The sequence below is a fragment of the Sprattus sprattus genome, assembly GCF_963457725.1.
Source record: "Sprattus sprattus genome assembly, chromosome: 7".
Classification (NCBI taxonomy): Eukaryota; Metazoa; Chordata; class Actinopteri; order Clupeiformes; family Clupeidae; genus Sprattus; species Sprattus sprattus.
Genome location: NC_137926.1, coordinates 19,892,832 through 19,907,203, shown reverse-complemented (window position 1 = coordinate 19,907,203; position 14,372 = coordinate 19,892,832). Strand labels below are relative to the sequence as shown.

The following is a 14,372-nucleotide window of genomic DNA, read 5'->3' as shown; positions in this document are numbered from 1 at the left end:
AGGGGGATGAAGAGAGAAAAGATGAGAGAAAATGTTCATGTGAGGAGAAACACCGCTGACGACAGATCCTGATGAGAGGATCTGAGACTACCTTCCTCTCCACTTAAAAAAAAAAAACCTGACTTTTACTTTTAACTCTAAGTAAAAAGTGTGGCCTTTTTTTTCATCTCATTCTCACCCCCACCCCCCCTTCAGAAAGCCAGTCAGGCTCCGTGCTGGTCTACTGCCCAGAGCACACAGTTTGGCGGGGGTGGTGGTGTCTCGTGTTACCCCAGCCCTGCCTGAACAAGGCCGGCACTATCTCTATCAGCTCGACCCTGACCATTCCCCTTCACACCGCTGCGTTTCAGCACCCGGCCCTCGGAGGTGCCACGCCACGGAACCCAAAAGAGCGCGTCGCCGCACCGTTAGGGCGCTAGAGTCCCACGTGGATCACATGAAGGGTGTTCGATGACAGCTTTTTTTTTTTTTTTTTTAAGGGAAAGCGAAGGAGTGTTGCCACCATCCTTACATTTGGCTCAATGTTCATCGCTCGGGTTCAGAGGGGCTTCAGAATGCCACTGCTGTGTGGACAATAGCTGCTGTCATTGGCAATTATTTAGCAAAAAGTGGGGAGTTGTTAGGCAGCTGAAGTGGACCCCAGCGGAAGATTCAGGGTCCCGATTCCTGAGAGCTGTCATGGCATTGCTGCACCCCCCTCCCCTCCCCCCACACTCTGTCCTCTCTCTCCGCGTCTTAGCACTGGTCTTAGCACCATAGCACGACTATCTTTGTGATCTGTCTGCCAGCGGCAACTGCTGTGTTTCTTTTTGTCGGGGGTGGTGGTGCTGGGTGGGTGGGGGGGGGTATCGACAGACTGCAAAGGCCCCTTGACTATTTTTCCTGTGGATGCCAATAAGGTTTGGCTGAAAATCCGTAGCAGATGGCGAAGGTTGCGGTAGATATCAAAATGTTTACGGTAGGGTATAAACATGGCCTACTTTCCAATAGGAAAGTGGGATTCCATTCTTGCAGCAAGCAGATAGGGTGCGCCACTCTGCTTTGGGTTAAAATATACAGTTGTCAGAAAATATTAACTGATGAAAGAAGGGAGTGGGGGGTGGTGGTGGTGGCAGTTGGTGGGGGTGTGGGGATAGAAAGAGGAGGCAAGGGGAGGGAAAAGAGAAAGGCAGTCTCGGAGTGGAGTGATTGGTCAGTTATCTGTTGCATTAATCTCCTCGCTCAGACTGGGGTAGAGCAGACATACTGCAGAGGCTGCAGGACTGGGAGGCTGGCCCACTCTCTCTCCTTCTCTCTCTCCGTCTCTCTCTGTCTCTGTCTCTCAGCCCCTACAGGCACTGACAGGCGACTCTAGGGAAGGGGCCTTATCTCTGAAGAGTAGGAATAGTTAGCCAGACCCTGGGTGTAGACATCACCCCCTCCCTTGCAGGCACGCACACACACACACACACACACACACACACACACACACACACACACACACCCTAGTTAGGCAGTTGTTAATGGGACAGTCCAGTGGGAGGATATTGTGGAATGGGGCGTTAAGGCCCAGAGAATGTCCACAGTGATGGACAGATTTCACACACTCCGCACACCCCTCTGTTGTGTAATCTGTTCGGTCCGTCTTGTTCACACCTCCGACAGCAAAAGTGTTTTCCACGGGCGCACCTGGTTTCGTGGAAAGCGCGACTGTTATTGAGTTTCAAACTCCCTTGATGCTTCCATTACAGCACAGCACAGGAGAGAGAGAGAGTCTATGTGAAGGCGTCAACGACGATCACACAGCCTGAGAGCCCTTCGGAGCACGTCCCAGCTTTGATCGAATCAGTCTAACCCTCTTCTTTTTCTTTCTTTCTTTCTTTCTCCTTGTCTGTCTCTCCATCTTCTATCTCTCTCTAACTCTCTCTCTCTCTCCCTCTCTATCTCTGTATGCCCAGATCCCTTTGTGCTGCTGCCCACACATACTACCTGGCCTGCTCGCGCTGCTACACAAACTGCACCTATGTCCTCTACAGTAACAAGATCACGCTCCTCATGGACCTGCTGCTGCATCAGCTAACGGTAGGTCCTCCTCTCCTGAGACCGCAAGCCACACTCATAACGAATGACGCACCCTAAAAGAAAAAAAGAACACACTGACCTGATTGCCTGCACTTCAAAGAACTTGACGTTTGAAATAGTGAGGTGGAGTTCTCTGAAAAGGATTTTACAGTTTCCAAAAGTAGAGTGTTTATACTATTAGTAATTCAAATTAAATGAATAATTATTTTACACCACCCTCATCTGTTTGAACAATATTATGACTGCAGCTGTCAGATATTAAGTAAACAGAAGTATCATAAAGTAAAGACTTACTGTGTAACTGTATGTATTAAATAGGGTTGTGTATTGGTAAGAATCTGGCAATACAATATGACACGTGATAGAGTTTTCGATTCAATATATTGCGATACTGTAAGCAATTGATGTCTGGCAATTTATTTATACATTTACGATCTAATTGGTTGGAAACGGTCATAGTGTTAAGAACATACCACTATATGCATAAAGGTTGACTTTTTTATGCAATCAAAACAGTGGTATCTACATCTGCATTTTACTCACAGTCCCTGTAACATCCAACATCTTAGCACTACATTTTGTGCAATCTGAGCAAAGGAAGTGAAATTTGCCTTAATCAATACAAAAAGAAGTGCTTGCAGGATTCACACCGTTTCAAATCGATAGTGTTTTGGACAATCAATAATGTATCACAAAACAGTTGGAAAAGTTAAGAATGATAAACCATCTTGCTGTGATCCAAAACTCTGATGCAAGGCTCTTGAAAGCGGAACAATGTTTTATACACTTCCACAAGTTTATACAGAATGAACACTGTTGTTAAAGTTGTAAACTCAAGTCCATAGAATGTAAACACTGTTTCATCATTTCACAACAGACATTTCACAATTCGTATTATTTATTATGTGTGCCTCTCCAACAATGTGTACACACTCTCATAGTCAGAGAATTGATCGTCATCCTATGCAAACACTTGCACAGCCTTTTCCGTCTTTTATTAGCCATAATGTATTAATATTAATATGTGTATTGTGTGAAGACTCATTTTTCTCCTGGAGACCTGCTATGATTGGCTATTGTAATTGTTGAGATGTGACTGAACACAAACACACACACACAGATACATACAGACAGGCAGACAGAGAAAGAAACTGACAGAATGAAACAAACACACACATAGAGACTGATGGAAAGAAGGAAACACACACACACACACGCACACGCACATTCCCATTCCCAGCCGTGTAGACAGTCCTGTGGCGGTGGAGTGCGACAGACAGAGGCCAGGCCACAGTGCTGTGTGTAGGTCAGACCCACATCAGAGCTCCATCAGGCCTACATCACCACGTCCCTCAGCACTTCCCCTCTCACTGTAAACACCACAGCCGCCCAGCACTCACACGCAGCACTGGGCAGAGTCGGATGAGGCACAGACATACCCTCCGGAGACTGTGTGTGTGTGTGTGTGTGTGTGTGTGTGTGTGTGTGAGTATGCGTGCGGGTGCTTGCTTCAGTATGTGTGTGTGTGTGTCTGTGTCTGTGTGTGAGAGACAGAGAATGTGTGTTTGCATGTAAGTCAAATGCACAACAGACCGCGATCAGCATCAGCAAACATACAAGCTCCACTGGGACTCCGTTGCTCTGTCCCGAGTTCCAATCCAAAGCAGTCATATTTCCTGAGGGCATGGTGAAGGAGGGAGTGTGTGTGTGTGTGTGTGTGTGTTAGAGGTAGACAGAGAGAAGCGAGTGAGTGGAGTTCAGTCTACAGGCTTTGGTTTACATATCCAAGGATCTATGCAGAAGCGAGTCATGTCAGCTAGCCAGCTCAAAAGGAACTCTGCTCAAAGGCTTGCTATCTTTAATCCACAAGCACACTTCTCATTACAAAAGTGTCATTGTTAGCCTGTCTATGATGATCCTAGTGACAAAACTTAGACAAATAAACTCAATTTATGGAAACTGTTCAGGTAAAAGGAAGCCGGTTAATGTGTGTGTATATGGGGGTGTGTGTGTGAATGTGTGGGGGGGGGGGGGGGGGGGGTTGGGGGTGGGCAGTACTGGCGTCCTTCCATACCTCCCTCTGTAATTAGATTTGTGGAGAATGTAGTTGGAGCTACCTCTGCCTGGCCTCCCCTCCCCTCCTCTCTTCCCATCCGTCCAGGAGCTGACGCCTTTACGCTTCTGTGTGCATTTTTACTACCTGAGATGGGGCCAGCCCCCTCAGAACCCTATATGTCCATGATGTGACATGCTGGAATGTGCAGAGTCTTATGTAGTTATTTATTCTCCACATAAACTTGTTTTTTTCCTATGGCTGCTGTGGTGCTTCCTTGAAAAACAAAACCTCACCTCTACCTGCCCACACACACACACACACACACAATCATTGAGGAAAGGCAATTCAAATGACTAGGTTTTCAGTGCAGGTGACAAACCTGAATCTCCTGATCCCCCAACCTCCCCTCCCCTCCCATCCCTGACCTCACACTCTTGAAGAGAGTGCTGGAGTCCATCTCCTTTTCAGGCAAAGCTTCAGAGACTTCTCAAATACCAGTCTTTCGCAAGGTCCCAGTAAACGCAGTCATCCTTTACCGTAACCACCAACTTATGGAAGCCTTGATGAATAATAAAGTGACACTTCTCCCGTGGTTTATGTCAGTGCCGTGGATCAGGGTTCCCCCCCTCAGAGGAAGACTAATGAGCATATACCCACACGCCACCCGAAAACTAGGCTGTGTTACCTTGTTCACACGCCTAACTCTTAATTGGACACCCTTTTAAAATGCAAACTGAGGGTTTACGTGACCGCCGCCTATGCTTATGTGAAGGTTTCACACGAGACATCCGAAGCCACTGTAGTTCGAGCTGGCGGCCCCCATCCATCATTGCCAGGACAGAGCCTGCGAAGGGGGATTCTGTCACTGAAACCATGGGCAAGCTGAGGCTGAGATGGCCAGTTGGAGAGAATGGACCCAAACGGAGAGGCCAGCGGAGCATAAGACGCTGGAGTTTAGCTCAGGCTGTGTTTATGCTCGCTTGGGGCCAAGTTCATCTCAGGATTTAGCACATGCCATTGAATTGCCTAAAGTTGGTTTTACCCAGGGGCTTAAAGTTTAGCAAATGTGCTTAGACAGGATTTTGCACCGTAAATCCAATGAAAGGCCATGGGAGGGCACAGTGAGCATCTGCAGGAAGGGGTTTTTCTAGGTTTCCACAGGTTTCCAATGCAAGAGAGTATTTTATGCCAACGATGGTACAGCCAGTAGTCATAGATCATGTCCCCTAATGTCCTTTAATATTACATGAAGGGAGTTTGGAGGTAGAGTTGAGTGGGAAATGTTGAATTGTAATGTTGACCAAAATGTCTTGATCTTGTTAGTTTTTTTTTTGTACATGGTTGATGGAGTAATTATGCCTGGGTATAAGATTGAGTCCGTTCCCATGATGTTATATGATATGGAGATTCCAAGGGCGTGTTGGGACGGCACAGTCTAAGGGAGGGAGGCCAGCTTTACTGAAAGACAACGTTAAGAGCAAACACGTCTGGGGGATGAGGTTGCCAGGTCCTGACTGAGCCTTAACTCTTCCACCAATCTCGTCTCTCTGCAGTCCTTGAGGCTCAACTTCCTAAATAAACACACTTATCAGTATTTCTCTTTGTCTCGCCCTCTCTCTATCTATCTATCTATCTATCTATCTATCTATCTATCTCTCTCTGTCTCTCTCTCTCTGTCTCTATATCTGTCTCTCTATCTCTCTCATTGGACATTATTGCAGTTTTCTTCTGTATCCCTACTTTTTGAAACGTTTTGTCTGCCTATAAATCTATCACACTTGTAAATATTGCTCTCTATTCCTGTGCCCCCTCAGCTCTATGTGCCAGAGGAGGATAAGTCCATCTTTGGGCGAAGTGTCAATAAGCAGGTGTTTGATGGTCTGACCACGGGCCTGCTGCATACCACCACCTCTGTGCTGAGCTGCCTGCGCTCGGCCGAGTCGGAGTCGGGTCGTGGCGGAGAGAGCCCACGCATCACCTCCCCCGACAGCAAGAGCAAGCCATCACCCGCTGACAGCTTCACCACACGAACCCAAGACCTCATTAGGTATGTGGATGTCTTTTGACTTTCTGTCGCTCATGCTTTTTCTCTCTCTCTCTCTCTCTCTCTCTCTCTCTCTCTCTCTCTCTCTCTCTCTCTCTGTCTTCTCTCTTCCTCTCTAGGTTCTCTTTTTCTCACTAACCATTTTTCTCATGTGCTTCCCATTTTGGCCTTGTACTGAGCCCAGTCTACTGTAGTAGTCTGGAAGAGGTGGAGCAAGCGCTCAACTGCAGCATCAGGTGACTTCAACACGTAGGGCAACCTGCTAATCTGACCTGAGTCTCAAGCATCACTCTGTTCACTGAACGGTTATTGGCATGACCATGAAGAGATGTCTGAACGCTCCTAACTCGCTGAGCCAGAAAGAGATGAGGAGAAGAAGCAGAGACATTTTTAAGCGGCTGTTCCTTGGTGTAACGGTAACCCTGATTTGACCCCACCACATCACAGAAACTCCCCAGCATCCTCGTAGCTATCATGTCCGTGTCTGACCTTCATGTGTCTCTTGTTTAAGCTAACCCTGACGTGTCCTCAGGAGACCGTTTGCCGACGGACGCAGACCCACTGCCTCACGCCCTGCCAGAGCAGTAAATACTGTTTCTCTGTTGATTAGTTTTGCCTTGTCACCGGAAAGGAAAGAGGTTATTTTACTCCAGTATATCATCTGGGCTAGATATGAGAGAGTTGGAAAGGTTTCTTTGGGGAGAGAGAGAAAGCGAGAGAGAGAGAGCTCAAGGAAGGCTCCCAGATGCAGCGAGTCCAGCAGGCTGCCTGGTGTGCACATCCTTGGGGCTGGAGGTGGAGGTCGTGAAGGGCGTCCAGAACTCTGCTCATTCTCACCAAGACAGAACCAGCTCCATCGTGTCAGATGCGCACCTCGTCTGATTCCTCCTTCTGCTGTATGGCTGCACTACATGGGCACGGGTTCTTCTCACATCGGCAATAAAAGCTGGAACTTTCTTTCGCACATAATGGATCAAAACTCGGAGGCAGACACGTAAGGCTTTTTCTTTTTGTTCTTTTTTTTTTTTAAGCTTCCCTCCATCGCGTCTCTAGGCCTTAGATACCGTGAATGGCTGCCAGAAAAACGTCCCCAGGCCCTGGAACGCTTGCCGTCGCTCCCCCCTTGAACCGGGAGCTCCGGAGCGGAGGCGGCAGAGCAGGGAGTGTGGGCTCCGGCTCTGAGGAAAGGCAGATGCCCCCGGAGTCCAGGAAGAGCTCCGGCTTCCCACCATTTTTCTCGCTCCGCTTCCATGAGTCATCACCCCTCGCTCATCTGCGCGGAGCAGCTGCCGAGGCCCGACGCGCTCCACACGGCGGGGGATGAGCTTGGCTCGCACTCAGGAATCAGCAGTCAGATCGCACTGGTTTGCTCCTGTGGCCGCCATGGCCAGTTGTCCCATCTATCTCCTATGCCCTTCCTCCCCCTGTGTTTTTTTTTGCCTGTGTCAGTTCGTGAAGATGTAAGTGTATGTTACTAACAAAGATATTTTGGTTCCTCCGGAAAAAGACTTTTAGGTCACAGACAGAGTGCATGTTGTGGGGGGTGGGGGGGTCATATGATGGCCATTGATGTGAGATATATCCTTTTTCCCAGTTGTGTTATACACTGAACATGACAACCCTGTTAGGACTACAGGGACTTATTTGTCTGTGTAGAGTGGGACCTTGTCCCATGGTCTCTGGAGAGGAAGACTAGGGTTATTTTTCCCCAACTGTTTCACATGGCTGTATTGTTTACAGGGGATTGTTTGGAAAGGTTGAGTAAGGACGAGGAAGTGGGATTATTTTTAAGCACTAGTTGAATTTATAAATGAAGAGTCATTCTTATTTTTTCCCAAGTATGTTGGCCACCGATCATGAACTACAAGAAAAAAACTCCTTGATCTTGATCTTTTTTTGAATACCCTAAACTGGCAGTTACCTGAACCAGGTAAGGTTTAAAAAAAGAAAAACCTTCCCAGCAGCAGCCCCTGAAAAGTCCACGCTCCCACGGTGCCACCCACAGCCGACGCAGACGTGACAGAACAGCTCTGTGTCTGAGGCCAGCCACTGAGACCCTAAAAAGGCTGCACAATGATGTGTGCAAAAGCTGTTTTTCAGCTCCAGCAGAGCCTCCAAGCCGGCAAGCAAGAAGGGTGAAGCTCTGACAAGGGGCCTCGGTTCAAGTGACGACTGACCTGTTGGGGGTTGGGGGGGGGGGTTGGTGAGGCGGTAGGTGAGTTGTAGAGGGCTAAGCTGTAATTACCTGCATTGGGAGAGCCTTGTTTGAGTGACAACCCCAACAAAGAGGTACAAAAAGAAGAGAGAGGGACAGACAGACAGCGAAAGAAGAGCATGCCTCAGAAGGATCAAAATGATGACAAGGCTGAATGGTGTGTGTGTGTGTGTGTGTGTGTGTGTGTCCCACCCACCGACACCCCACCCACACCCCCCGAGTCTCTGGGAGGTTTTCTGATTGACTGGGTTTAACCTACCTGCTGTATTCCTTTGGGCGTGGGTTCATACCTGAGCTCTTGGATAGCTCTGGGAAAGGGGCTGGACCGACCCCCACCCCTCCAACCTTCTGTCCCTCCCTCATCCTCCTCCTCCGCCCCTCCCACCCCCGCCCTCGCTGGCACAGCCTGCCACAGCCAGGGGCCTGTAATGGCATAATTACCGGTGATTTGTAGCCGAGAGGGAGGGGAGATGTGCAGCATGAGAGCTGTCATTTGCAAAGACAAATTAGAGATATCGGCGTAATAACCCCGAAACAGCAGCCTTGTGGGCGACTGATCCGATTTCAGCTGCGAGGGCCTTGTAAACGATGGAGCGTCTGCTTACAGTGAGGGCCTTTGTCACTTTTTTTTTCCTTTTCTTTTGGCAGCGGAGAGGGAAGACGAGACATGGTTGATGTTACTTATTCTCTTCTCCCTCTCAGTGTCTCTCACTGTTAAATGCATGTGCAATGGTAATCGCAGTAATCCAATTGGTTTTTTGAATATTATCAATTACCAGCTCTATCTCCTGACAATCTCTACATTTGCATTCCATTGGGTTGGATGCTTACTCTATCATGACACCACATTAGGCAGAGGCACAGTATTTGTCTGGAGGGTAAGCGGATACAGTGAAGGAATGCCATCGCTATCAGTAGTTCGGACCTTGACATTGTTGGCCCGATTCGGTCAGTCATTCATGACTATGCAGTCTAGCGTCAGTGTCTGATGTCACCGGGAACCTACAGGACCAGTCTGACCAGGAGGCACACCAGGATATCGTCTGCTCATTGTTAACTTTTTAAATGTGTAACACTAGTCATTGCAAACATAGAGTAGGTGTTCCTGTTCATTTAATTTCCTGGAAATTAGGAGTAACTTGCAAAATGGCCTCTCTTTTTCACCAATTCTCTCGAAGATGGATGGAATAGCAATGCAGTGTTGCCATTTCAGCTCATCGGAGAATATCAATCATGGGAATCCACTCATTACAGCCTTTGAAGGGCATCAGTAGCCTTTGAATGACAAACAGTTCATTTAGTGAAAGCTGTGAAACAACAGGCAGGGCCCTTTCCTCATCTAAAACACCAGCTCAAGTATCAAGACAATCTATATCACTGAAGTCATCTTATGTGTGTCTTCCCTTCAAATGACACCCCTGGTTCTTGAGCCCTTTGCCGAACACTAGGTTTTTTTTTAATAAATTAATTTTCCTTATTTATTTTGTTGTTTCGTAAAATATTTGATTTCCTAAGACTGCCTTATTGTGATTTGCAGATTTCTTTCCATCCCGGTTGTCCATCCCATGCTTTAATGAATGAATGAATGTTGTGTTGTCTCTCTGTCTTTCTCTTGTCTCTTTCAGCTATGTGGTTAACATGGGCCTGATGGATAAACTCCAAGGCTGCTTCCTATACGTCCAGGGCCCCGTGGATGAGAGCCCCAAGATGGCCGCTTTCCTGGAGCAGTCTGCAGCACTGCTGTACACCACATGCAAACTCTGCTTCTCTGTCACCAGCCGGTGAGTGGTAGCCCACGACCTGATCCCCTCCACCTGTTGTGCCCTCTGCTACCCTCACTGGCTCAAAATTGTCTGTCTCAAGATTGTCTGTCCCAAGATTGTCTGTCTCAAGATTTGTTTATATGGCTGCTATCTGCTATACACCTTATTTCACCTTTGTCTGTCTGTCTGTCTGTCTGTCTGTCATTCTGTCTCCCCCACCTCCCTAGTCCTTGTCGTTTGCTTATTGCATCTTAAGAGAGATATTTGCTACTCTTTTTTTCCTTTTTTTTTTCTCTACACAATCCTCTTTATCCTTTTGTTTCTCTCTCTTTTTTTTTCTTCTTCACTTTCAACTTTGCTCTCTCCCTTTCTATTTTTCTCTCTCCCGCCCTCCATCGTTCCCCAAACATCCTGTGTAAAGACATATATCTCTGTCTATATGTAATGAGAGGTGTGATCCTCTGTTATCTTCACCTAGTCAGAGACCCTGTTAAGACTGGTTGTTTTGCAGCAGCTCGGGGACAGACTCAGCATCAATCATTCAAAGTCACCACACACACACACACACACACACACACACACACACTTGCAGTGTCTCCCTCTCCATCAGTCACTCAGGTCTGAGCTGATAGCATCTCCTGTTGCTCAGCCTCCCACTGTAAACGCCAGTGTCCAGAGCCCACCCACATGGGTGGGTGTGTGTGTGTGTGTGTGTGTGTGTGTGTGTGTGAGGGAGAGGGAGAGGGAGAGGGAGAGAGAGCGCTCTTCTGGAAGTGATCTTTTGTTTTCCCGCTGACAGATGCTAACCACACAGTCACAGGGAGTGATACCCTGCTGCTGACCTCTGCCTTCCCCTCCTCAGTCAAACACTGCTGCTACTCCTGGTGGCCCAGCGGCCTGCAGCAGCCCTCTCCCTCGCCCCGTCACACCGCATTTCAAACCTATTTAGTCAAGTATCCCATGTCCCAAAAAAAAACGGTCTCAAAGTGGGAAGTGTTTCACATGCAGTGTTTCAAAGGATATCACTCGCTGACCAACCTGGTGTGTGTGTGTGTGTGTGTGTCTCAGGGGAGAGTATTAAGACCTTGTCCTGCTCTCATAACACACACTCCTCTCCATCAGCCTGTTAAGCAGTCTTGCTGCTCCACTGGATGGCTATGGACTGTGTCTGTGTGTCTTGCACTGGAGATGCTCCCAGACCTCTTCAGTGGCAGTGGCAGTGGCAGTGGAGCTGGTAGTCTCTGGGCCAGACTCACTCCAGCTGCTGCCTGCTGTAATGCTGCCCAGCTGTCTTGCACCAGTCTGTGCCACTGAGTGTCACTGAATATCTGTGAGAAAAGGCAGCAGCCTGCAGCTCCCCCATCACCACCCCGCCACCCTCTAATGGCCCTGAGGCCTGAGTGGGCGGCCACCTCGGGCCTGCTAATCAACATGCTGCTAATCCAGTCATTAATATCTCCAACCCATGCACATTCGCCCAATGCACGTACGCACACTGTAGTTCACATACACATTCCTCTGTACACACACTTCACCACAGGGCACTTTACGGTATTTCTATGGACTTCTAATCGGAGTTCCCTCTCTTGTTCACCCTTGAACTGCTCACCAGCAGACAACAACCAAATCGTCTCGCCGCGGTGGTGCTTTCTTCCGCAACAGAGGTCGCGTTAGCACCGAACAGCTAATTTCCCGTGCCGTGGCATCCCTCCTCCGGCATCGAGTATTAGCTCGCCCAGCGGGGTCCATCCAGGGGTCAGGCTGCTCCGGGTCTCCCATTGCAAATCACCGCCACGGAGCCAGCACTGTTCGCTCGCGTAATGACCTGTCATCGGACGGATTAGGAGCCTTGCCACGGATCAGAACGGATCGCCACAGATTTGGCCCCTGTGCACAGACTTCTGAACCTGACGCATGGTTGGCCTGACAAGTGGGCATGGCAAGGATTTTTAATTGGGTCGAGAACTTTCTGGCATGTTTTGTGGCAGGATCATTTGTCGATTTGTCTTTTTTTTTTCTTTCCTTCTTCTTCTCAGTGGAGACACACATAGATTTTTCTTTTCATCAGGTCCAACTTAAGCTGACAACTGTGGCTCGGACAGTGTGGTTGGTCGGTTGAGATTAATCAAATTACCTCGTCGAAGGAAATCGAGCAGAGTCCTGTTTCTCATCAGGGCCAGTCAGCTCTCTCTTTTATCCGGCAGATTTGGCATCGTTTTCAGGGCGCAGAGGGTGGTTGTTTTTTTTTCCCCGAAAATGTGATGTGTAGTCACGCCTATTGTGGCTTGAGTTCCAGACCCCTAGTTTTTCACTCCGAGATCGTCAAGGAGAAGCAAATCCAGCGGAGCAGATCTTTCACACCCTCTACGTCTCCGATCTTCCTCTGATTCACAAGAGACCTCTCCAGGCCATGTCAGTCTCTCTCTCTCTCTTTCTCTCTCTTTCTCTCTCTTTCTCTCAGTCTCTCTCACTAAGCGAGAGTGCTGTACTGTCTCCTGTGTTGTGGTCAGGGCCCCCACTGCGCTCACCTGTAATGCGCAGCCAAGGGGGTATGATGTTACCAATCCCACTAATCTGCAGGATGTTGTCCTGGTTAAGACACACAAACACGCTGCCTGAAATCCCATAAGATGAGCCCTAATTAAACACACTGGAGCACAGGGAGCTGTACCAGGGAACCTCTCAGTCTTTCCCACTTTCTCTCGATTTCTTTCTTCCTTTCTCTCTAAAAGCGCTTCCACTGTCTGTCTAACGGCCGGTGAGTTCCAATCGCTGTGGGTTTATGCTGCTTATGTTTAGACCGCTGATCTGGGACGAACGGATCATGTTGTCTCTGAGCTGTATGAAATGCGACAGGCATCATGCAGAGAGCCCATTAACATCCTGGTCTCAGTGATGGGTGTGTGTGTGTTTGCGTGTCTCTCTCACACACACACGCAGAGACACACACTTTTCCTCTCTCCTGTTCATCTCTATCATGACTGGAGCGTGTGCCTAAGCTCGTGTCCCTCGTTGATGCCTGAGTTAGTCAATGTGTGAAGTCCCTGCTGGATCTCTGAGGCACATAGCAGAATGCCAGACAGTCTAGGCAGTGTCTATCTCCCTCAGTGTTGACCCTCAGCCTCATTTGGCTCCTCTCACTCTCTCTCTCTCTCTCCCTCTTTATTTCTTTCTTTCTCTCACTCTCCTCTTTCTTTCTCTCTCTCTCTCTCTCCCTCTCTCCTCTTTCTCTCCCGCTTGCTCCTCCTCTCTTATCTTTCTTTCTTTCTCCCTCTCTCTCGTGCTCTCTTTCTTTCTCTCTCTCTCTCTCTGGCCCCTGAGCCGCTCAGTCGAATGCTGTTCAGACGCCACCGTGCCTGTCTTTATATTTATATCCCTCTGCGGAACAGACGGCCTCGGCGGGGTATGTAAAACTGGAAGCCATTCAGAGCTGAAGGCTCTCCCTCCTCTCCCACATCCTGGGTCTCCTGCCTCCCTGCAGTTTTCCCCGGGGGGGGGTAGAGTGATACAAAAAGACAGAGTGACAGAGAGAGGAAGGAAAAGAGTGGCCGTCTGACATGGCTGCCTCGCCCATAGCTCCCTGTTGTGATCTTGTGGCATGGCTGCCTTTTGCCCCATAGCTCCTGGCAGGCTAGCGCAACGCAGCGCGTCACACTCCTGTGACTTTGTTTTGAGAGGCGCTGATTTAGATTGAGCGCTGCATAAACAAGGAAAGCCGGGTGAATTCTTTTGAGTTTGCCTCAAGTGAGAAACAGCATGGCATGAGTGAAAGAGCTGTGATGTTTTGTGTGTGTGTGTGTGTGTGTGTGTGTGTGTGTGTGTGTGTGTGTGTGTGTGTGTGTGTGTGTGTGTGTGTGTGTGTGTGTGTGAACATAATGTTGTAACATTGTACTAAACAAATGCAACAGGATGAAAGGACACACAAACTACTGCAACACCAACATCTGTCTGCGTGTACCTGTATGTGTGTGTGTTTGTGTGTGTGTGTGTGTGTGTGTGTGTGGGTGTGTGGGTGTGAGTGCGTGTGTGCCCATTCCTGCTTGGCACCTTCTGCTTGGGCTTAAGCACCCTGGCACATGAAGTCTACTGCCAAGGAAAAATATATCTGTCTTTTTTTCCCTGCCCTTCACCAAAGATGAATGCCCTGACCAAATTACAGCGCAGCAACACCACATAAACTTCTCCTCGTGGTTCTCTCTCCACACCACTTCAAGAGTGTGCCTGTGTGTGTGT

The 14,372-nt window shown here is 48.6% G+C and overlaps 1 protein-coding gene across 1 annotated transcript in view; it reads left to right on the top strand.

Moving 5' to 3' along the window:
- The window catches only part of scaper (S-phase cyclin A-associated protein in the ER), a gene marked incomplete at its 5' end in the record, with an annotated part of 104,681 nt that overhangs the window by 74,457 nt on the left and 15,852 nt on the right, over positions 1 to 14,372 (top strand). The window contains 3 exons of the mRNA XM_080841850.1: positions 1,938 to 2,061; positions 5,932 to 6,164; positions 10,002 to 10,157. Coding sequence (XP_080697976.1) covers positions 1,938 to 2,061; positions 5,932 to 6,164; positions 10,002 to 10,157 — 513 coding nt within the window. The remainder of the gene's footprint in view (positions 1 to 1,937; positions 2,062 to 5,931; positions 6,165 to 10,001; positions 10,158 to 14,372) is intronic.